Source organism: Aotus nancymaae, unplaced genomic scaffold (assembly GCF_030222135.1).
Source record: "Aotus nancymaae isolate 86718 unplaced genomic scaffold, 86718_ANA_hifiasm-v0.15.2.pri h1tg000106l, whole genome shotgun sequence".
NCBI classification, from domain to species: domain Eukaryota; kingdom Metazoa; phylum Chordata; class Mammalia; order Primates; family Aotidae; genus Aotus; species Aotus nancymaae.
Window position 1 is genome coordinate 864,630 of NW_026988521.1, and position 21,339 is coordinate 885,968.

At 52.8% G+C, this 21,339-nt stretch overlaps 1 protein-coding gene across 2 annotated transcripts in view; it reads left to right on the plus strand.

Moving 5' to 3' along the window:
* Positions 1-2,331: 2,331 nt before the first annotated feature.
* PTDSS2 (phosphatidylserine synthase 2) overlaps positions 2,332-21,339 on the plus strand; it is an 84,011-nt gene continuing 65,003 nt past the window's right edge. For both annotated transcript variants that reach the window (XM_021676993.2, XM_064370273.1), the window contains exon 1: positions 2,332-2,513. In XM_021676993.2, the coding sequence (XP_021532668.2) occupies positions 2,332-2,513 (182 nt within the window). The remainder of the gene's footprint in view (positions 2,514-21,339) is intronic.

A 21,339-nucleotide genomic window follows, 5' to 3' on the forward strand; every position in this document is an offset into this window, starting at 1 on the left:
TATCACTGTCTTTAAGATGACCACACTCACGACCCTTACCACTGTCTGGTACCCAATAAATACAGACGCTCCTGGATGTTCCAGGCCTTGCCTGTCTCCACTGGGAAACGGCGTGGCCCCCTGAGCCCAGCTGCTCTTTTCCAGTCCTTCAGTGTCTTGTCTCTTTATTTCTCGGATCCTTCACCTCAGCACAGTGATAGGGGACACCCCACAACCCTGTAGGGCTTGACCCTGTAGGAAGACGTCTGGGAGAGGACCTGAAGGATGCTTCACTGGGAACGAGGCCTGTGCAGGGATTGCTGGAAAGATGGCGTGGATGGGAGCTGGCTGCCCTGGCCACCCAGGCAACCCCCAGCTGGATGGGCCAGGGCCTGGGGCAGAAGGTGAACCAAGGGGTGGGCAGAAGGTGGCAGCATCCAGGCCTGGGGAGGCCCAACAGCATGCCCCCTGAGGCCAGCGCATCCTGGCACTGCCCAGCCTGTGTCCCAGGCCCACTGGGGGCTCCACACCGTAGCCAGGAGCTTGGGTGAAGCTCACATCACAGTCAAGCCCCATGCCTGCTGGACATGGCTGTGCAGGAGCCCCACAAATATATTTATATATTTAGTATGTGAATTATATTTCAGTAAAGCTGATACAAGATACACTTCACACACCATGCAGTTCAGCCATTCAACTCATTTAGAGTGTACGGATCAGTGGGTTTTAGTACCTTCAAGATAGGAGCTGAGGTCAATTTTAGAGCATTTTCATCGCCCCAAAAGAAATCTGCTACCCTTTAGCAGTCGCCCCTTATCACCCCTTCCCCAATCCCTGGTGAAAACTAATTTCTGTCTTCATAGATTTGCATTTTCTGGACATTTCATATAAATGGATCACATAATGCCTAGTCTCCTGTGACTGGCTTCTTTTACCTAGAATAATTTTTTTTTCTTTCTTTCTTTCTTTTTTTTTTGAGACGCAGTTTTGCTCTGCAGCCCAGGCTGGAGTGCAGGGCGCGTTCTCAGCTCACTGCAACCTCCGCCTCCAGCGTGCAAGTGATTCTCCTACCTCAGCCTCCGGAGTAGCAGGGATTACAGGCGTCCACCGCCACGACTGGCTAGTTTTTGTATTTTTATTAAAGATGAGGTTTCGACATGTTACCCAGTCTGGTCTCCACCTGCTGACCTCAGGTGATCTGCCCGCCTAGGCCTCCCAAAGTGCTGTGATGACAGGCGTGAGCCAGCGCCCCCGGCCTGCCTCGCACAGTGTTTTCAGGGTCCAGTCATGCTGTAGCGCGCACATGCTTCTCCCCTCTATGGCCGCCGTTATCAGGATGCTGCAGCTATGAGCGTCCATGTGTAAGTCTGGTGTGGACACGTGTTTCCATGTTTGAGGAGCTGCCATCTTGCTTTTCAAAGTGGTTCAGGAGCTTTTTTGCGGGGTACCATGCCAACAATTTGAGTCAACCAAAACCAGCGTGTCCGCACCATCCTTGACGCCCAATTTCACGCGATCCCGCGAAAAGATGACCCGGATCGGGCAGGACGCAGTGGCTCACGCCTGTAATCCCAGCACTTTGGAAGCCGGGCGGATCACCTGAGGTCAGGAGTTGAAGACCAGTCTGGCCAACATGGGGAAATCCCGTCTCTACTAAAAAAAAAAAAACACAAAAATCAGCCAGGCGTGGTGGCAGGCGTCTGTAATCCCAGCTACTAGGGAGGCTGAGGCAGGAGAATCGCTTGCACCCGGGAGGCGGAGGTTGCCGTGAGCCGAGATCTCGCCATGACACTCCAGCCTGGGCGACAGAGCCAGACTCCATCGGAAAAAAAACCAAAAAACAAAAAACCCAGATCGCACTGGGGTGAAGGGTCGGGAAGCGCCCAAAGGGAGAACCGGGCTGGACTCCGGGATCCGCCGGCGAGGACGGGGCGGAGGGGCGGAGGGGCGGAGGGCCTCGGGCCAGGCCGCTGGGGATGTCTGTGGTTACCTCCGAGTTCCGGCGGCCTTGGCGAGACCCACGCCACCCGCCGCTCGGTTCCCGCGGTCTCAGTCGCGCGGCGGTCCAGCCCCGGTTACCTGGCAACCAGGTGGCATCCTTCCCAGCAAGCCCTGCGTCTAACCCGCGACGTCAGACCACAAGGCCAAGCATGCCCCGCGCGGACTACAAGCCCCACAATGCACCGCACACCCTTTTCTTGCCAGCCCCGCGCCGCTCTCCGGAGACCCCGCGGGCGAGCGCCGCGACCCCTTCCCGGCGCTCCTCGCGCGGTGCGTGGCGCGTTCCCTCGCCGGTGAACCGCTGTGCGTGAGGTCGCGGCGCCGGGCGGAGCGGCTCCGGGCCGAAACGCCATGCGGAGGGGCGAGCGCAGGGACGCCGGGGGTCCGCGGCCCGGGTCCCCGGAGCCCGCGGGCAAGGCCTCGCTGGAGGAGCCTCCCGACGGGCCGTCTGCCGGCCGAGACGCCGGGCCGGGCGCGGGCCGCCGCAGCACCGAGTCCGAGGTGTACGACGACGGCACCAACACCTTCTTTTGGTGAGGAACGGGGGGCGGCGCGGGGCGGCTTGGAGGCCGGGGCCGCGGCCGGGGTTCGAGGGTGTGCGGCACCGGTCCCGGGCAGCGGCCGGCCCGAGCTCCCGAGGCCGGGCGTGGCGGGGCGGGGCGGGGGGCGCCATAGGCGGGGGGCCCTGGCCAGACCCTCCCCGGGGCTGCCTCGCGTGTCTCCCGCCTCCGCGCCGCCCCACAAATGCTGTCTCTGGTCTCCGTTCACGCTTGAGCCGTGTCCCGTCGTTCCGCCTGTGGCTGCGCGACATCGTGTCGCGCGTGTGTCGCCCCGACCCCCGCGTGGCGGCCGCGTCGGTGATGGTGTCGGCGAATCCAGGCTCTGCGTCTCTCCCCCATTGCCCCCAGCGGGGCCGGCGCGTCCGCCCTGCACAGCTCAGCCCCCGCCAAGCCCTGGGGTCCCGCGCCGCCGCTCTGCCTTTCCCGGGGTGGAGGCGGACGAGGTCCCGGGAGCCGCAGGAGGGCGGCGCTCTGTCCAGGCGGGCTCCGGGCGCGCTCCTACCCCCGCCGGCGCTGCGACCCGGCCCGGCCCTCTACTCCGCCGCGAGGCCTGCAAGCTGCTGCTCTCCGCTGCGCGGTGCGCGGTTCCCGTCCCGGGGAAGGCCCGGGGCGCACGTGCAGAAGTGGCCTCAGCCTGCGCAGAGCGTGTGGGACAGACAGACGCCTGCGGCCGGCGGTGGAAGGAAGGCGGCGTGGACGCTTCCAACAGACCCGCCGGATGGTCGGAGAACAAGTCTGAGGGGTGACGAGGAAGGCGCCACAGGACAGAGACTTCACGGGCCTGGCCTGTCCCCGGCAGCTGAAGCTCGAGAGAGACCTTCCGAGGGGTGGGAAAGCGGATTCGGGTGGAGGAGGCAGCCCTGCGTCCGGACCCACGCAGGGTCTTCCGTGGGCCGTGGGCAGCCGCTGTTGCGGGGAGGGTGTCCAAGCTCTGCTTTGGTTGCCTGTGGAGCCATCGAGAGGGAGAGGAGGTGGGGAGCATGCTGTGTGGACCCTCTGCCTCGGCCCCATGGACTTCAGGCCTCCCCATCAGAGGTCCCGCTGCGCCCCTTCAGGCGGAAGGGAGAGCGCAGTCCTCCCACAGCACGGCCAGGGACCACCGGGATCTCTGAGGTCCTGGAGTGAGGAGGCTGCTCTGGCTCTTCTTGTTTCTCATTTGGCCATTCAGCACATTTTGGAGACCCTGCTGCATGTCAGTTGCTGTTCTAAGGGATAAGAACTAAACAAAGTTTAGATTCTGGCACAGGCATGGAACTTCAGGAGGCACAGAATGTGCTGGCTGGAGGGAGGCTGAGTGTGAGAGAAGCCAGGGAGCGCACGCAGCCCACCCAGCTCGCCCAGGACCAGGGAGCGCACGCAGCCCACCCAGCCCGCCCAGGACCAGGGAGCACACGCAGCCCACCCAGCTCTCCCAGGACCAGGGAGCACACGCAGCCCACCCAGCCCGCCCAGGACCAGGGAGCACACGCAGCCCACCCAGCCCGCCCAGGACCAGGGAGCACACTCAGCCCACAGTGCCTGCCTGGTGAGAATTCTCTGTACCTGCAGGCCCCCACCAACCTCCTGAGTCCACCTGCACTGGCTTGCTGTGCTGGGATGTTTTTAACTCTAGTTTTGTGTTTCAGATAACTTTAATTTTTTATCTTTTCATTTATTTATTTATTTATTTTTAATAGAGACAGGGTTCACCTGTGTTGCCCAGGCTGGTCTTGAACTCCTGGCCTCAAGTAATCCTCCTGCCTCAGCCTCCCAGAATGCCGGGATTATAGGCGTGAGCCACTGCACCCAGCTAGGGTGCTCATTTTCAAAGATGGGTGCACTTTCTCAGGGCCAGTGATGGCTGCCATGTGTTGTTCTGTTGTAAACGATGAGGATAAGGCATGCAGTTAGATTCAGAGTTTGCCTGGTCCTGGGAGCACGAGGTTGAGCTCTCCTTCTCTGGATCCATTAAAGGTAGCAAGGACAATTACGGGGGACATCCAGAGGAAAATGTTTAGAGCCACAGACTCCCAAGAAGCACTGTGTGAAGATGTGGCAGCTGGTGTGGTCTGAAAATTGTTTGGGAGAACACATGGAGACCCTTTGCCCTGGCGAGGTGCCTGTGAACGCTGCCGCCTGTCCGTGGAAGACGCTGAAACTCTGGCACGACCACATGTGCTAACCAAGCCCTGAGCAGGGGGCCATTGTGATGTTTGGAGGGTTTTTATTGTATGTAGGGCTGAAGGCCACACAGGGTCATGGGGTGAGCCTTATGCTGTGCTGAGGCGCAGGATCAGAGAAATAAAGAGACAGGACACAGAAGTACAAGGAAAACGCAGCTGGGCTCGGGGGGCCACGCCACCTATGAGCGGAGTCAGGCGAGGCCCCGAATATCCAGAAGCCTGAGTATTTATTGTGTATAGATTAGGGGGCAGGGCAGTGAGTGAAGTCATCTTTAAGGATAGTGATAGGGTCGTGAGCAATAAAACATGGGGTCCACCCCCATTAGGTCATCTAGGCCAGGAGGTGGGCTGTGCGCAGCAAGGGGTGGTTCCCATGAAGGCAAGGGCCGTGTGCAGTAAGGGGGTCCACCCCATTAGGTCACCGAGGCTTGAAGGTGGGCCGTGCGCAGTGAAGAGGGTGCATGTGCAATACTTCTATCTATGGGAAACTACTATTAAGAAGATTTATGGGGGGATGCTTTAAGTCACACAGCAGTGACAGAGCTGTCAGGGTTACCGCCACCTGCTGGCAGCTTCCAGTGGGTTCTGTGGGAAGATGCTTTTCAAGCAGCACAGTAGCAAGAGCTGATAAAGTTCACAGTCACCAAGGTGGATTGCGGGTCTGAGGGTAGCCTTCCACAAGAACTGGAGCAAGGTCCTATAACTCCTTTATCAGGAGGAGTGGCTCTCGCCCCAAGCCTGCCATACAGCGGGTGTCTTTACGATACTGAACGCTGCCGCCTGGGCCATGGGTTCTTGTCCTGGTGTAACTGTTTTCCCTTAAATCATGCTCTGCACCGTGTCTGCTCTAGGCATTCCTCCGATTATAAGCTGCTTATTCCTTAATTCATGCTCTGCACTGTGTCCACTCTAGGCATTCCTCCGACTATGAACTAAGATATAATTATAGGTATAGATGTAGGGAAATATTCTTTAGGCACTCATACTATCAACTATTATATGATAATTTATAGAGGATTATATAAAGGGATTCTTGAAGCCCTAATTCTATAAACTAATATATGATTATATAAAGGATTATATAAAAGGAAATAGCTGAGTAGTAACACTTTAAACTGAGATATTCCTCAAGCCCTAACTGTGCCAGGGTTCTGCTTAGCTCTTCCTTGGTGCCTATATAGGGGGTTACCCACAGTTGTATGCTTATGTCTAGGAGTGGCGCCTTGAATGAGCTTGTCAGTGACCCGAGGACTTTGTGTGTGGGGTCATCTCAGATACCCCAGGTTTCCGGAAGATGCCCTGGATCTGCGTTTCCCAGCTTCACCTACACTTGGGAAGCATGAGTAGCCTGGTGAAGTCTTGCTGGTCTTGCTGGTCAGAGCCATTAGGGACAGCGTCACGGTCCAGGAGCCTCTCACAGGCCTGGGACAGCCCTTTAGGCGATGCCACTGTGTTTTCCTCTTGGTCTTGGCCTTCCTGCCTGCCTGGCATAAGTGCGGCCATCTCCAGGGAGGCAGCTGGTATTTTCCACTCCTCGTGGCAGAGAGCCAGCTGTCCTCATGCCCTCACCCTCGTGAAGTGGCTGAATTCCCAAGATTTATCGCAGCTCTGTTCTGCGTGCCTTCCTGGGGAGTCTGCCCAGATAGCAGGCAGGTAGGAGGAGCCATTGGGCAGACCCAGCATCCTGGTGGGGATACAGAAGTCGGCCTCTGAGTCTTTTTTGTGCTCTCTGGGGCGGCACTCTCTCCCCTCCGTGATGAGTGGACGTGGTGCTGTGTGTAGGGCAAGGACCGGAACTCATAGTTGTGGACCTTACTCTCCAGGAGCACTGGGTTTGAGCAGCTCTGAAGCGTGTCCTCCTGCAGGGCTGCTGTGCCTGGAGCCCTTTCTCTGGGTCACTTGCTCTCTGCCTCCCTTCCTGCCGGGTCCTCTTCATTCCCATTTCTGCTTCCACAGAACCAAGAGGGTGCTGGGCACTTGGTGACCACCTCGGTGACAGGGTGCACATTTATGTCAAGGGACAAAGGGTTATCTTTATCTCTCAGGTCATCTCTGTGTTTGGGGGGAAATGGGAAGATGGTGTGCCAGTTAGGGTTGATCACTGATCATTCTCCCTGCGCTGCACAAGGAGTGACTGCTGGGAGCCACTTTAAACGCTGCGGAAAGGTCTCTGTCGTGGAAAGCAGTATTAAAGAAGTCAAGTTTTATGCCAGGAATCCCAGCACTTTGGGAGGGTGAGGTGGGTGGATCACAAGGTCAGGAGTTCCAGACCAGCCTGGCCAATATACTGAAACCACTTTTCTCCTAAAAATGCAAAAATTAGCCAGTGAACGCTTGGAGTCCCAGCTGCTTGGGAGGCTCAGGCTGGAGAATCACTTGAACCCAGGAGGTAGAGGTTGCAGGGAGCCGAATCCAGCCAATGCACTCCAGCCACGGAGACACAGCAAGACTCCATTCCCCACCCGAAAACAAAGTCAAGTTTTAATTTTACCTTCTGTTGCACTCTGATCCTGTCTCTGTGTCCTCTGGAACGTGTGTTGGAGGGTGATCCTGTCTCTGCTGTGGAACGTGTGTTGGAGTGTGATCCTGTCTCTGTGTACTGTGAAACAGGTGTTGCAGTCTGATCCTGTGTCTGTCCTGTGGAACGTGTGTTGGAGTGTGATCCTGTCTCTGTATCCTATGAACTGTTGGAGTGTAATGCTGTCTCTGTGTTCTGTGGAACGTGTGTTGGAGTGTGATCCTGTCTCTGTGCTGTGGAACGTGCGTTGGAGTGTGATCCTGTCTCTGTGTCCTCTATGAACTTCTGTTGGAGTGGAATCCTGTCTCTGTGTCCTGTAGAACGTGTGTTGGGACTGTGGTCCTGTCTCTGTGCTGTGGAACGTCTGTTGGAGTGTGATCCTGTCTCTCTCCTGTGGAACGTGTATTGGAGTGTGATCCTGTCTCTGTGTCCTGTGGAACGTGCGTTGGAGTGTGATCCTGTCTCTGTGTCCTGTGAACTTCTGTTGGAGTGTGATCCTGTCTCTGTGTCCTGTGGAACATGTGTTGGAGGGTGATCCTGTCTCTGTGCTGTGGAACGTGTGTTGCAGTCTGATCCTTTCTCTGTGTCGTATGAACTGTTGGAGTGTGATCCTGTCTCTGTGTCCCGTGGAACGTGTGTTGGAGTGTGATCCTGTCTCTGGGCTGTGGAATGTGTGTTGCAGTCTGATCCTGTCTCTGTGTCCTGTGGAACGTGTGTTGGAGTGTGATCCTGTCTCTGTGTTATGGAACGTGTGTTGGAGTGTGATCCTGTCTCTGTGTCCAGTGGAACATGTGATGGAGTGTGATCCTGTCTCTGTGCTGTGGAACGTGTGTTGCAGTGTGATCCTGTCTCTGAGCTGTGGAACGTGTGTTGGAGTGTGATCCTGTCTCTGTGCTGTGGAACGTGCGTTGCAGTCTGATCCTGTCCCTGTGTCCTATGAACTTCTGTTGGAATGTGATCCTGTCTCTCTGCCCTGTGGAACGTGTGTTGGAGTGTGATCCTGTCTCTGTGCTGTGGAACGTGTGTTGGAGTGGGATCCTGTCTCTGTGCTGTGGAACGTGTGTTGGAGTGTGATGCTGTCTCTGTGTCCTCTGGAACATGTGTTGCAGTCTGATCCTGTCTCTGTCCTGTGGAACGTGTGTTGGAGTGTGATCCTGTCTCTGTGTCCTATGAACTTCTGTTGGAGTGTGATGCTGTCTCTGTGTCCTGTGGAACGTGTGTTGGAGTGTGATCCTGTCTCTGTGCTGTGGAACGTGTGTTGCGGTCTGATCCTGTCTCTGTGTCCTGTGGAACGTGTGTTGGAGTGTGATCCTGTCTCTGTCCTGTGGAACGTGTGTTGGAGTGTGATCCTATCTCTGTGTCCTGTGGAACGTGTGATGGAGTGTGATCCTGTCTCTGTGCTGTGGAACGTGTGTTGGAGTGTGATCCTGTGTCTGTGTCCTGTGGAACATGTGTTGCAGTCTGATCCTGTCTCTGTGCTGTGGAACGTCTGTTGGAGTGTGATCTTTTCTCTCTGCTGTGGAACGTGTGTTGGAGTGTGATCTTGTCTCTGTGTCCTGTGGAACGTGTGTTGGAGTGTGATCCTGTCTCTGTGCTATGGAACGTGTGTTGGAGTGTGATCCTGTGTCTGTGTCCTGTGGAACGTTTGTTGGAGTTGATCTTGTCTCTCTGCTGTGGAAACTGTGTTGGAGTGTGATCTTGTCACTGTGTCCTGTGGAACATGTGTTGGAGTGTGATCCTGTCTCTGTGCTGTGGAACGTGTGTTGGAGTGTGATCCCATCTCTGTGTCCTGTGGAACGTGTGTTCGAGTGTGATCCTGTCTCTGTGCTGTGCAACGTGTGTTGGAGTGTGATCCTGTCTCTGTGTCCTGTGGAAGGTGTGTTGGAGTGTGATCCTGTCTCTGTGCTATGGAACGTGTGTTGGAGTGTGATCCTGTCTCTGTGTCCTATGACCTTCTATTGGAATGTGATCCTGTCTCTCTGTCCTGTGGAACGTGTGTTAGAGTGTGATCCTGTCTCTGTGCTGTGGAACGTGTGTTGGAGTGTGATCCTGTCTCTGTGCTGTGGAATGTGTGTTGGAGTGTGATCCTGTCTCTGTGTCCTGTGGAACGTGTGTTGCAGTCTGATACTGTCTCTGTCCTGTGGAACGTGTGTTGGAGTGTGATCCTGTCTCTGTCCTGTTAACTTGTGTTGGAATGTGAGCCTGTCTTTGTGTCCTGTGGCACGTGTGTTGGAGTGTGATCCTGGGTCTCTGTCTTGTGGAACGTGTGTTGGAGTGTGATCCTGTCTCTGTGCTGTGGAACGTGTGCTGGAGTGTGATCCTGTCTCTGTCCTGTGGAACGTGTGTTGGAGTGTGATCCTGTGTCTCTCTCTTCTAGAACGTGTGTTGGAGTGTCGTCCTGTCTCTGTCCTGTGGATCGTCTGTTGGAGTGGGATCCTATGTCTCTGTCTTGTGGAATGTGTGTTGCAGTGTGATCCTGTCTCTGTGCTGTGGAACGTGTGTTGTAGTGTGATCCTGTCTCTGTCCTGTGAACCTGTGTTGGAGTGTGAGCCTGTCTCTGTGTCCTGTGGAACGTGTGTTGGAGTGTGAGCCTGTCTCTGTGTCCTGTGGAACGTGTGTTGGAGTGTGATCCTGTGTCTGCGTCCTGTGGAACGTGTGTTGGAGTGTGATCCTGTCTCTGTCCTGTGGAACGTGTGTTGGAGTGGGATACTATGTCTCTCTCTTGTGTAATGTGTGTTGCAGTGTGATCCTGTCTCTGTGCTGTGGGACGTGTGTTGGAGTGTGATCCTGTCTCTGTCCTGTGGAACATGTGTTGGAGTGGGGTCCTATGTCTCTGTCTTGTGGAACGTGTGTTGGAGTGTGATCTTGTCTCTGTGCCGTGGAACGTGTGTTAGAGTGTGATCCTATCTCTGTCGTGTTAACTTGTGTTGCAGTGTGATCCTGTCTCTGTGCTGTGGAACGTTTGTTGGAGTGTGATCCTGTCTCTGTCCTGTGAACTTGTGTTGGAGTGTGAGCGTGTCTCTGTGTCCTGTGGAACGTGTGTTGGAGTGTGATCCTGTGTCTCTGTCTTGTGGAACGTGTGTTGGAGTGTGATCCTTTCTCTGTGCTGTGGAACGTGTGTTGGAGTGTGATCCTGTCTCTGTCCTGTGGAACGTGTGTTAGAGTGTGATCCTGTGTCTCTGTCTTGTGGAACGTGTCTTGGAGTGTGATCCTGTCTCTGTGCTGTGGAACGTGTGTTGGAGTGTGATCCTGTCTCTCTGCTGTGGAACGTGTGTTGGAGTTTAATCCTGTCTCTCTGCTGTGGAACGTGTGTTGGGGTGTGATCCTGTCTCTGTCCTTTTAACTTGTGTTGGAGTGTGAGCCTGTCTCTGTGTCGTGTGGAACGTGTGTTGGAGTGTGATCCTGTGTCTCTGTCTTGTGGAACGTGTGTTGGAGTGTGATCCTGTCTCTGTGCTGTGGAACGTGTGTTGGAGTGTGATCCTGTCTCTGTCGTGTTAACTTGTGTTGCAGTGTGATCCTGTCTCTGTGCTGTGGAACGTGTGTTAGAGTGTGATCCTGTCTCTGTCCTGTTAACTTGTGTTGGAGTGTGAGCCTGTCTCTGTGTCCTGTGGAACGTGTGTTGGAGTGTGATCCTATGTCTCTCTCTTGTGGAACGTGTGTTGCAGTGTGATCCTGTCTCTGTGCTATGGTACGTGTGTTGGAGTGTGATCCTGTCTCTGTCGTGTTAACTTGTGTTGGAGTATGATCCTGTCTCTGTCCTGTGGAACATGTGTTGGAGTGTGATCCTGTCTATATGTCCTATGTAACGTGCGTTGGAGTGTGATCCTGTCTCTGTGCTGTGGAACGTGTGTTGCAGTGTGATCCTGTGTCTGTCCTGTGGAACGTTTGTTGGAGTGTGATCCTGTCTCTGTGTCCTGTGGAACGTGTGTTGGGGTGTGATCCTGTCTCTGTGCTGTGGAAGGTGTGTTGGAGTGTGATCCTGTCTCTGTCCTGTGGAACATATGTTGGAGTGTGATCCTGTGTCTCTGTCTTGTGCAACGTGTGTTGTAGTGTGATCCTGTCTCTGTGCTGTGGAACGTGTGTTGGAGTGTGATCCTGTCTCTGTCCTGTGGAACATGTGTTGGAGTGGGGTCCTATGTCTCTGTCTTGTGGAACGTGTGTTGGAGTGTGATCCTGTCTCTGTGCTGTGGAACGTGTGTTGGAGTGTGATCCTGTCTCTGTCGTGTTAACTTGTGTTGCAGTGTGATCCTGTCTCTGTGCTGTGGAACATTTGTTGGAGTGTATTCCTGTCTCTGGCCTGTGAACTTGTGTTGGAGGAGGAGCGTGTCTCTGTGTCCTGTGGAACGTGTGTTGGAGTGTGATCCTTTATCTGTGTCCTGTGGAACGTGTGTTGGAGTGTGATCCTGTGTGTGCATCCTGTGGAATGTGTGTTGGAGTGTGATCTTGTCTCTGTGCTGTGGAACGTGTTTTTGAGTGTGATCCTGTCTCTGTCCTGTGGAACATGTGTTGGAGTGTGATCCTTTGTCTGTATCCTGTGGAACGTGTGTTCGACTGGAATCCTGTCTCTGTACTTTGGAACGTGTGTTGGAGTGTGATCCTGTCTCTGTCCTGTGGAACGTGTGTTGGAGTGGCAGCCTGTCTCTGTGTCCTGTGGAACGTGTGTTGGAATGTGATCCTGTGTCTGTATCCTGTGGATCGTGTGTTGGAGTGTGATCCTGTCTGTGTGCTGTGGAACGTGTGTTGGAGTGTGATCCTGTCTCTGTCCTGTGAAACGTGTGTTGGAGTGGGATCCTATGTCTCTGTCTTGTGGAACGTGTGTTGCAGTGTGATCCTGTCTCTGTGCTGTGGAACGTGTGTTGGAGTGTGATCCTGTCTCTGTGTGCTGTGGAACGTGTGTTGGAGTGTAATCCTGTGTCTCTCTCTTCTAGAACGTGTGTTGGAGTGTGATCCTGTCTCTGTGCTGTGTACCATGTGTTGGAGTGTGATCCTCTCTCTGTCCTGTGGAACGTGTGTTGGAGTGTGATCCTGTGCCTCTGTCTTGTGCAACGTGTGTTGGAGTGTGATCCTGTCGCTTTGCTGTGGAACGTGTGTTGGAGTGTGATCCTGTCTCTGTCCTGTGGAACATGTGTTGGAGTGGGGTCCTATGTCTCTGTCTTGAGGAACGTGTGTTGGAGTGTGATCCTGTCTCTGTGCTGTGGAACGTGTGTTGGAGGGTGATCATGTCTCTGTCGTGTTAACTTGTGTTGCAGTGTGATCCTGTCTCTGTGCTGTGGAACGTGTGTTGCAGTGTGATCCTGTCTCTGTGTCCTGTGGAACGTGTGTTGGAGTGTGATCCTGCGTCTGCGTCCTGTGGAACGTGTGTTGGAGTGTGATCCTGTCTCTGCTGTGGAATGCGTGTTGGAGTGTGATCCTGTCTCTGTCCTGTGGAACATGTGTTGGAGTGTGATCCTGTGTCTTTATCGTGTGGAACGTGTGTTGGAGTGTGATCCTGTCTATGTGCTGTGGAACGTGTGTGGGAGTGTGATCCTGTCTCTGTTCTATGAACTTGTGTTGGAGTGTGAGCCTGTCTCTGTGTCCTGTGGAACGTGTGTTGGTGTGTGATCCTATCTCTGTTCTGTGAACTTGTGTTGGAGTGTGATCTTGTGTCTGCGTCCTGTGGAACGTGTGTTGGAGTGTGATCCTGTCTCTGCTGTGGAACGTGTGTTGGAGGGTGATCCTGTCTCTGACCTGTGGAACATGTGTTGGAGTGTGATCCTCTGTCTGTATGCTGTGGAACGTGTGTTGGAGTGTGATCCTGTCTCTGTCCTGTGGAACGTATGTTGGAGTGTGATCCTATGTCTCTGTCTTGTGGAACGTGTGTTGGAGTGTGATTCTGTCTCTGTGCTGTGGAACGTGTGTTGGAATGTTATCCTGTCTCTGTGTTGTGGAACGTGTGTTGGAGTGTGATCCTGTCTCTGTCCTGTTAACTTGTGTTGGAGTGCGATCCTGTCTCGGTGCTGTGGAACGTGTGTTGGAGTGTGATCCTGTCTCTGTGCTGTGGAACGTGTGTTGGAGTGTGATCCTGTCTCTCTGCTGTGGAACGTGTGTTGGAGTTTAATCCTGTCTCTCTGCTGTGGAACGTGTGTTGGGGTTTGATCCTGTCTCTGTCCTGTTAACTTGTGTTGGAGTGTGAGCCTGTCTCTGTGTCCTGTGGAACGTGTGTTGGAGTGTGATCCTGTGTCTCTGTCTTGTGGAACGTGCGTTGGAGTGTGACCCTGTCTCTGTGCTGTGGAACGTGTGTTGGAGTGTGATCCTGTCTCTGTGCTATGGAACGTGTGTTGGAGTGAGATCCTATGTCTCTGTCTTGTGGAACGTGTGTTGGAGTGTGATCCTTTCTCTGTGCTGTGGAACGTGTGTTGGATTGTGATCCTGTCTCTGTCCTGTGGAACGTGTGTTAGAGTGTGATCCTATGTCTCTGTCTTGTGGAACGTGTGTTGGAGTGTGATCTTGTCTCTGTGTTGTGGAACGTATGTTAGAGTGTGATCCTGTCTCTGTCCTGTTAACTTGTGTTGGAGTGCGATCCTGTCTCTGTGCCCTGGAACGTGTGTTGGAGTGTGATCCTGTCTCTGTCCTGTGGAACGTGATTTGGAGTGTGATCCTGTCTCTGTGCTGTGGAACGTGTGTTGGAGTGTGATCCTGTCTCTGTGCTGTGGAACGTGTGTTGGAGTGTGATCCTGTGTGTTTCGTGTTAACTTGTGTTGCAGTGTGATCCTGTCTCTGTGCTGTGGAACGTGTGTTGGAGTGTGATCCTGTCCCTGTCCTGTTAACTTGTGTTGGAATGTGATCCTGTCTCTGCGTCCTGTGGAACGTGTGTTGGAGTGTGATCCTGTGTCTCTGTGCTGTGGAACGTGTGTTGAAGTGTGATCCTGGCTCTGTCCTGTGAACTTGTGGTGGAGTGTCAGCCTGTCTCTCTGTCCTGTGGAACGTCTGTTGGAATGTGATCCTGTGTCTGTATCATGTGGAACGTGTGTTGGACTGTGATCCTGTCTGTCTGCTGTGGAACGTGTATTGGAGTGTGATCCTCTTTCTGTCCTCTGAAACGTGTGTTGGATTGGGATCCTATGTCTCTCTCTTGTGGAACGTGTGTTGCAGTGTGATCCTGTCCCTGTGCTATGGTACATGTGTTGGAGTGTGATCCTGTCTCTGTCGTTTTAACTTGTGTTGGAATGTGATCCTGTCTCTATGCTGTGGAACATGTGTTGGAGTGTGATCCATTCTCTATGTCCTGTGTAACGTGCGTTGGAGTGTGATCCTGTCTCTGTGCTGTGGAACGTGTGTTGGAGTGTGATCCTGTGTCTGTCCTTTGGAACGTGTGTTGGAGTGTGATCCTGTCTCTGTGCCCTGTGGAACGTGTGTTGGGGTGTGATCCTGTCTCTGTGCTGTGGAACATGTGTTGGAGTGTGATCCTGTCTCTGTCCTGTGGAACGTATGTTGGAGTGTGATCCTATGTCTCTGTCTTGTGGAACGTGTGTTGGAGTGTGATCCTGTCTCTGTGCTGTGGAACGTGTGTTGGAATGTTATCCTGTCTCTGTCGTGTTAACTTGTGTTGGAGTGTGATCCGGTCTCTGTGCTGTAGAACGTGTGTTGGAGTGTGATCCTGTCTCTGTGTCCTGTGGAACGTGTGTTGGAGTGTGATCCTGTGTCTCCGTCTTGTAGAACGTGTGTTGGAGCGTGATCCTGTCTCTGTGCTGTGGAACGTGTGTTGGAGTGTGATCCTGTCTCTGTCCTGTGGAACGTGTGTTGGAGTCGGATCCTGTGTCTCTGTCTTGTGCAACGTGTGTTGGAGTGTGATCCTGTCTCTGTCGTGTTAACTTGTGTCACAGTGTGATCCTGTCTCTGTCCTGTGGAACATGTGTTATACTGGGGTCCTATGTCTCTGTCTTGTGGAACGTGTGTTGGAGTGTGATCTTGTCTCTGTGCTGTGGAACGTGTGTTGGAGTGTGATCCTGTGTCTCTGTGTTGTGGAACGTGTGTTGGAGTGTGATCCTGTCTCTGTCCTGTGAACTTGTGTTGGAGTGTGAGCCTGTCTCTGTGTCCTGTGGAACGTGTTCTGAAATGTGATCCTGTGTCTGTATCCTGTGGAACGTGTGTTGGACTGTGATCCTGTCTGTGTGCTGTGGAACGTGTGTTGGAGTGTGATCCTGTCTCTATGTCCTGTGTAACGTGCGTTGGAGTGTGATCCTGTCTCTGTGCTGTGGAACGTGTGTTCGAGTGTGATCCTGTCTCTGTCGTGTTAACTTGTGTTGCAGTGTGATCCTGTCTCTGTGCTGTGGAACGTGTGTTGGGGTGTGATCCTGTCTCTGTCCTGTTAACTTGTGTTGGAGTGTGAGCCTGTCTCTGTCCTGTGGAACGTATGTTGGAGTGTGATCCTATGTCTCTGTCTTGTGGAACGTGTGTTGGAGTGTGATCCTGTCTCTGTGCTGTGGAACGTGTGTTGGAGTGTGATCCTGTCTCTGTTCTGTGGAACGTGTGTTGCAGTGGGATCCTGTGTCTCTGTCTTGTGCAACGTGTGTTGGAGTGTGATCCTGTCTCTTTGCTGTGGAACGTGTGTTGGAGTGGGGTCCTTTGTCTCTGTCTTGAGGAACGTGTGTTGGAGTGTGATCCTGTCTCTGTGCTGTGGAACATGTGTTGGAGTGGGGTCCTTTGTCTCTGTCTTGAGGAACGTGTGTTGGAGTGTGATCCTGTCTCTGTGCTGTGGAACGTGTGTTGGAGTGTGATCCTGTCTGTGTGTTGTGGAACGTGTGTTGGAGAGTGATCCTTTCTCTGTCCTGTTAACTTGTGTTGGAGTGTGATCCTGTCTCTGTGCTGTGGAACGTGTGTTGGAGTGTGATCCTGTGTGTGTCGTGTTAACTTGTGTTGCAGTGTGATCCTGTCTCTGTGCTGTGGAACGTGTGTTGGAGTGTGATCCTGTATCTGTCGTGATAACTTGTGTTGGAGTGTGATCCTGTCTCTGTGCTGTGAAACATGTGTTGGAGTGTGGTCCTGTCTGTCTGTCCTGTGTAATGTGCATTGTTGTGTGATCCTGTCTCTGTGCTGTGGAACGTGTGTTGGAGTGTGATCGTGTGTCTGTCCTGTGGAACGTGTGTTGGAGTGTCATCCTGTCTCTGTGTCCTGTGGAACGTGTGTTGGGGTGTGATCCTGTCTCTGTGCTGTGGAACATGTGTTGGAGTGTGATCCTGTCTCTGTCCTGTGGAACGTGTGTTCGAGTGTGATCCTGTCTGTGTGCTGTGGAACGTGTGTTGGAGTGTGATCCTGTCTCTGTCCTGTGGAATGTGTGTTGTAGTGTGATCCTGTGTCTCTGTCTTGTGGAACGTGTGTTGGAGTGTGATCCTGTCTCTGTGCTGTGGAACGTGTGTTGGAATGTGATCCTGTCTCTGTCGTGTTAACTTGTGTTGGAGTGTGATCCTGTCTCTGTGCTGTGGAACGTGTGTTGGAGTGTGATCCTGTCTCTGTGTCCTGTGGAACGTTTGTTGGAGTGTGATCCTGTGTCTCTGTCTTGTAGAACGAGTGTTGGAGTGTGATCCTGTCTCTGTGCTGTGGAACGTGTGTTGGAGTGTGATCCTGTCTCTGTCCTGTGGAACGTGTGTTGGAGTGGGATCCTGTGTCTCTGTCTTGTGCAACGTGTGTTGGAGTGTGATCCTGTCTCTGTCGTGTTAACTTGTGTTGCAGTGTCATCCTGTCTCTGTGCTGTGGAACGTGTGTTGGAGTGTGATCCTGTCTCTGTCCTGTGGAACATGTGTTGTAGTGGGGTCCTATGTCTCTTTCTTGTGGAACGTGTGTTGGAGTGTGATCTTGTCTCTGTGCTGTGGAACGTGTGTTGGAGTGTGATCCTGTGTCTCTGTGTTGTGGAACGTGTGTTGGAGTGTGATCCTATTTCTGTCCTGTGAACTTGTGTTGGAGTGTGAGCCTGTCTCTGTGTCCTGTGGAACGTGTGTTGAAATGTGATCCTGTGTTTGTATCCTGTGGAATGTGTGTTGGACTGTGATCCTGTCAGTGTGCTGTGGAACGTGTGTAGGAGTGTGATCCTGTCTCTGTCCTGTGAAACGTGTGTTGGATTTGGATCCTATGTCTCTCTCTTGTGGAACGTGTGTTGCAGTGTGATCCTGTCTCTGTGATATGGTACGTGTGTTGGAGTGTGATCCTGTCTCTGTCGTGTTAACTTGTGTTGGAGTGTGATCCTGTCTCTGTGCTGTGGAACATGTGTTGCAGTGTGGTCCTGTCTCTATGTCCTGTGTAATGTGCGTTGGAGTGTGATCCTGTCTCTGTGCTGTGGAACGTGTGTTGGAGTGTGATCCTGTGTCTGTCCTGTGGAACGTGTGTTGGAGTGTGATCCTGTCTCTGTGTCCTGTGGAACATGTGTTGGGGTGTGATCCTGTCTCTGTGCTGTGGAACATGTGTTGGAGTCTGATCCTGTCTCTGTCCTGTGGAACGTATGTTGGAGTGTGATCCTATGTCTCTTTCTTGTGGAACGTGTGTTGGAGTGTGATCCTGTCTCTGTGCTGTTGAACGTGTGTTGGAGTGTGATCCTGTCTCTGTTCTGTGGAACGTGTGTTGGAGTGGGATCCTGTGTCTCTGTCTTGTGCAACGTGTGTTGGAGTGTGTTCCTGTCTCTTTGCTGTGGAACGTGTGTTGGAGTTGGGTCCTTTGTCTCTGTCTTGAGGAACGTGTGTTGGAGTGTGATCCTGTCTCTGTGCTGTGGAACATGTGTTGGAGTGGGGTCCTTTGTCTCTGTCTTGAGGAACGTGTGTTGGAGTGTGATCCTGTCTCTGTGCTGTGGAACTTGTGTTGGAGTGTGATCCTGTCTCGGTGTTGTAGAACGTGTGTTGGAGAATGATCCTTTCTCTGTCCTGTTATCTTGTGTTGGAGTGTGAACCTGTCTCTGTGCTGTGGAACGTGTGTTGGAGTGTGATCCTGTGTGTGTCGTGTTAACTTGTTTTGCAGTGTGATCCTGTCTCTGTGCTGTGGAACGTGTGTTGGAGTGTGATCCTGTCTGTGTCCTGTGAAACGTGTGTTGGATTGGGATGCTATGTCTCTGTCTTGTGGAACGTGTGTTGCAGTGTGATCCTGTCTCTGTGCTATGGTACGTGTGTTGGAGTGTGATCCTGTCTCTGTCGTGATAACTTGTGTTGGAGTGTGATCCTGTCTCTGTGCTGTGGAACATGTGTTGGAGTGTGGTCCTGTCTCTCTGTCCTGTGTAACGTGCGTTGTTGTGCGATCCTGTCTCTGTGCTGTGGAACGTGTGTTGGAGTGTGATCCTTTGTCTGTCCTGTGGAACGTGTGTTGGAGTGTCATCCTGTCTCTGTGTCCTGTGGAACGTGTGTTGGGGTGTGATCCTGTCTCTGTGCTGTGGAACATGTGTTGGAGTGTGATCCTGTCTCTGTCCTGTGAAACATATGTTGGAGTGTGATCCTATGTCACTGTCTTGTGGAACGTGTGTTGGAGTGTGATCCTGTCTCTGTGCTGTGGAACGTGTGTTGGAATGTGATCCTGTCTCTGTCGTGTTAACTTGTGTTGGAGTGTGATCCTGTCTCTGTGCTGTGGAACGTGTGTTGGAGTGTGATCCTGTGTCTGTGTCCTGTGGAACGTGTGGTGGAGTGTGATCCTGTGTCTCTGTCTTGTAGAATATGTGTTGGAGTGTGATCCTGTCTCTCTGCTTTGGAACGTGTGTTGGAGTGTGATCCTGTCTCTGTCGTGTTAACTTGTGTTGCAGTGTGATCCTGTCTCTGTGCCGTGGAACGTGTGTTGGAGTGTGATCCTGTCTCTGTCCTGTGGAAGATGTGTTGGAGTGGGGTCCTATGTCTCTGTCTTGAGGAACGTGTGTTGGAGTGTGATCCTGTCTCTGTGCTGTGGAACGTGTGTTGGAGTGTGATCCTGTCTCTGTCGTGTTAACTTACGTTGCAGTGTGATCCTGTCTCTGTGCTGTGGAACGTGTGTTGGAGTGTGATCCTGTCTGTGTCCTGTGAAACATGTGTTGGAGTGAGGTCCTATGTCTCTGTCTTGTGGAACGTGTGTTGGAGTGTGATCCTGTCTCTGTGTCCTGTGGAAATTGTGTTGGGGTGTGATCCTGTCTCTGTGCTGTGGAACATGTGTTGGAGTGTGATCCTGTCTCTGTCCTGTGAAACGTATGTTGGAGTGTGATCCTATGTGTCTGTCTTGTGGAACGTGTGTTGGAGTGTGATCCTGTCTCTGTGCTGTGGATCGTGTGTTGGAATGTGATCCTGTCTCTGTCGTGTTAACTTGTGTTGGAGTGTGATCCTGTCTCTGTGCTGTGGAACGTGTGTTAGAGTGTGATCCTGTCTCTGTGTCCTGTATAACGTGTGGTGGAGTGTGATTCTGTGTCTCTGTCTTGTAGAATGTGTGTTGGAGTGTGATCCTGTCTCTGTACTGTGGAACGTGTGTTGGAGTGGGATCCTGTGTCTCTGTCTTGTGCAACGTTTTTTGGAGTGTGATCCTGTCTCTTTGCTGTGGATCGTGTGTTGGAGTGTAATCCTGTCTCTGTCCTGTGGAACATTTGTTGGAGTGGGGTCCTATGTCTCTGTCTTGAGGAACGTGTGTTGGAGTGTGATCCTGTCTCTGTGCTGTGGAACGTGTGTTGTAGTGTGATCCTGTCTCTCTCGTGTTAACTTGCGTTGCAGTGTGATCCTCTCTCTGTGCTATGGAACGTGTGTTGGAGTGTGATCCTGTCTCTGTCCTGTGGAACATGTGTTGGAGTGGGGTCCTATGTCTCTGTCTTGTGGAACGTGTGTTGGAGTGTGATCTTGTCTCGCTGCTGTTGAACGTGTGTTGGACTGTTATCCTGTCTCTGTCCTGTGAACTTGTGTTGGAGTGTCAGCGTGTCTCTGTGTCCTGTGGAACGTGTGTTGGAGTGTAATCCTGTGTCTCTGTCTTGTGGAACGTGTGTTGGAGTGTGATCCTGTCTCTGTCCTGTGGAACGTGTGTTAGAGTGTTATCCTGTGTCTCTGTCTTGTGGAACGTGTGTTTGAGTGTGATGCTGTCTTTGTGTTGTGGAATGTGTGTTGGAGTGTGATCCTGTATCTGTCCTGTTAACTTGTGTTGGAGTGCGATCCTGTCTCTGTGCTGTGGAACGTGTGTTGGAGTGTGATCCTGTCTCTGTCCTGTGGAACGTGTGTTGGAATGTGATCCTGTCTCTGTGCTGTGGAACGTGTGTTGGAGTGTGATCCTGTCTCTGTGCTGTGGAACGTGTGTTGGCGTGTGATCCTGTCTCTGTCCTGTTAACTTGTGTTGGACTGTGAGCCTATCTCTGTGTCCTGTGGCACGTGTTTTGGAGTGTGATCCTGTTTCTCTGTCTTGTGGAATGTGTGTTGGAGTGTAATCCTGTCTCTGTGCTGTGGAACGTGTGCTGGAGTGTGATCCTGTCTCTGTCCTGTGGAACGTGTGTTAGAGTGTGATCCTGTGTCTCTGTCTTGTGGAACGTGTGTTGGAGTGTCACCCTGTCTCTGTCCTGTGGAACGTGTGTTGGAGTCGGATCCTATGTCTCTGTCTTGTGGAATGTGTATTGCAGTGTGATCCTGTCTCTTTGCTGTGGTACGTGTGTTGGAGTGTGATCCTGTCTCTGTCCTGTGGAACGTGTGTTGGAGTGTGAACCTGTGTCTGTATCCTGTGGAACGTGTGTTCGAGTGTGATCCTGTCTGTGTGCTGTGGAACGTGTGTTGGAGTGTGATCCTGTGTCTCTGTCTTGTGGAACGTGTGTTGGAGTGTCATCCTGTCTCTGTCCTGTGGAACGTGTGTTGGAGTGGGATCCTATGTCTCTGTCTTGTGGAATGTGTATTGCAGTGTGATCCTGTCTCTTTGCTGTGGTACGTGTGTTGGAGTGTGATCCTGTCTCTGTCCTGTGGAACGTGTGTTGGAGTGTGAACCTGTGTCTGTATCCTGTGGAACGTGTGTTCGAGTGTGATCCTGTCTGTGTGCTGTGGAACGTGTGTTGGAGTGTGATCCTGTCTCTGTCCTGTGGAACGTGTGTTGTAGTGTGATCCTGTGTCTCTGTCTTGTGGAACGTGTGTTGGAGTGTGATCCTGTCTCTGTGTTGTGGAACGTGTGTTGGAATGTGATCCTGTCTCTG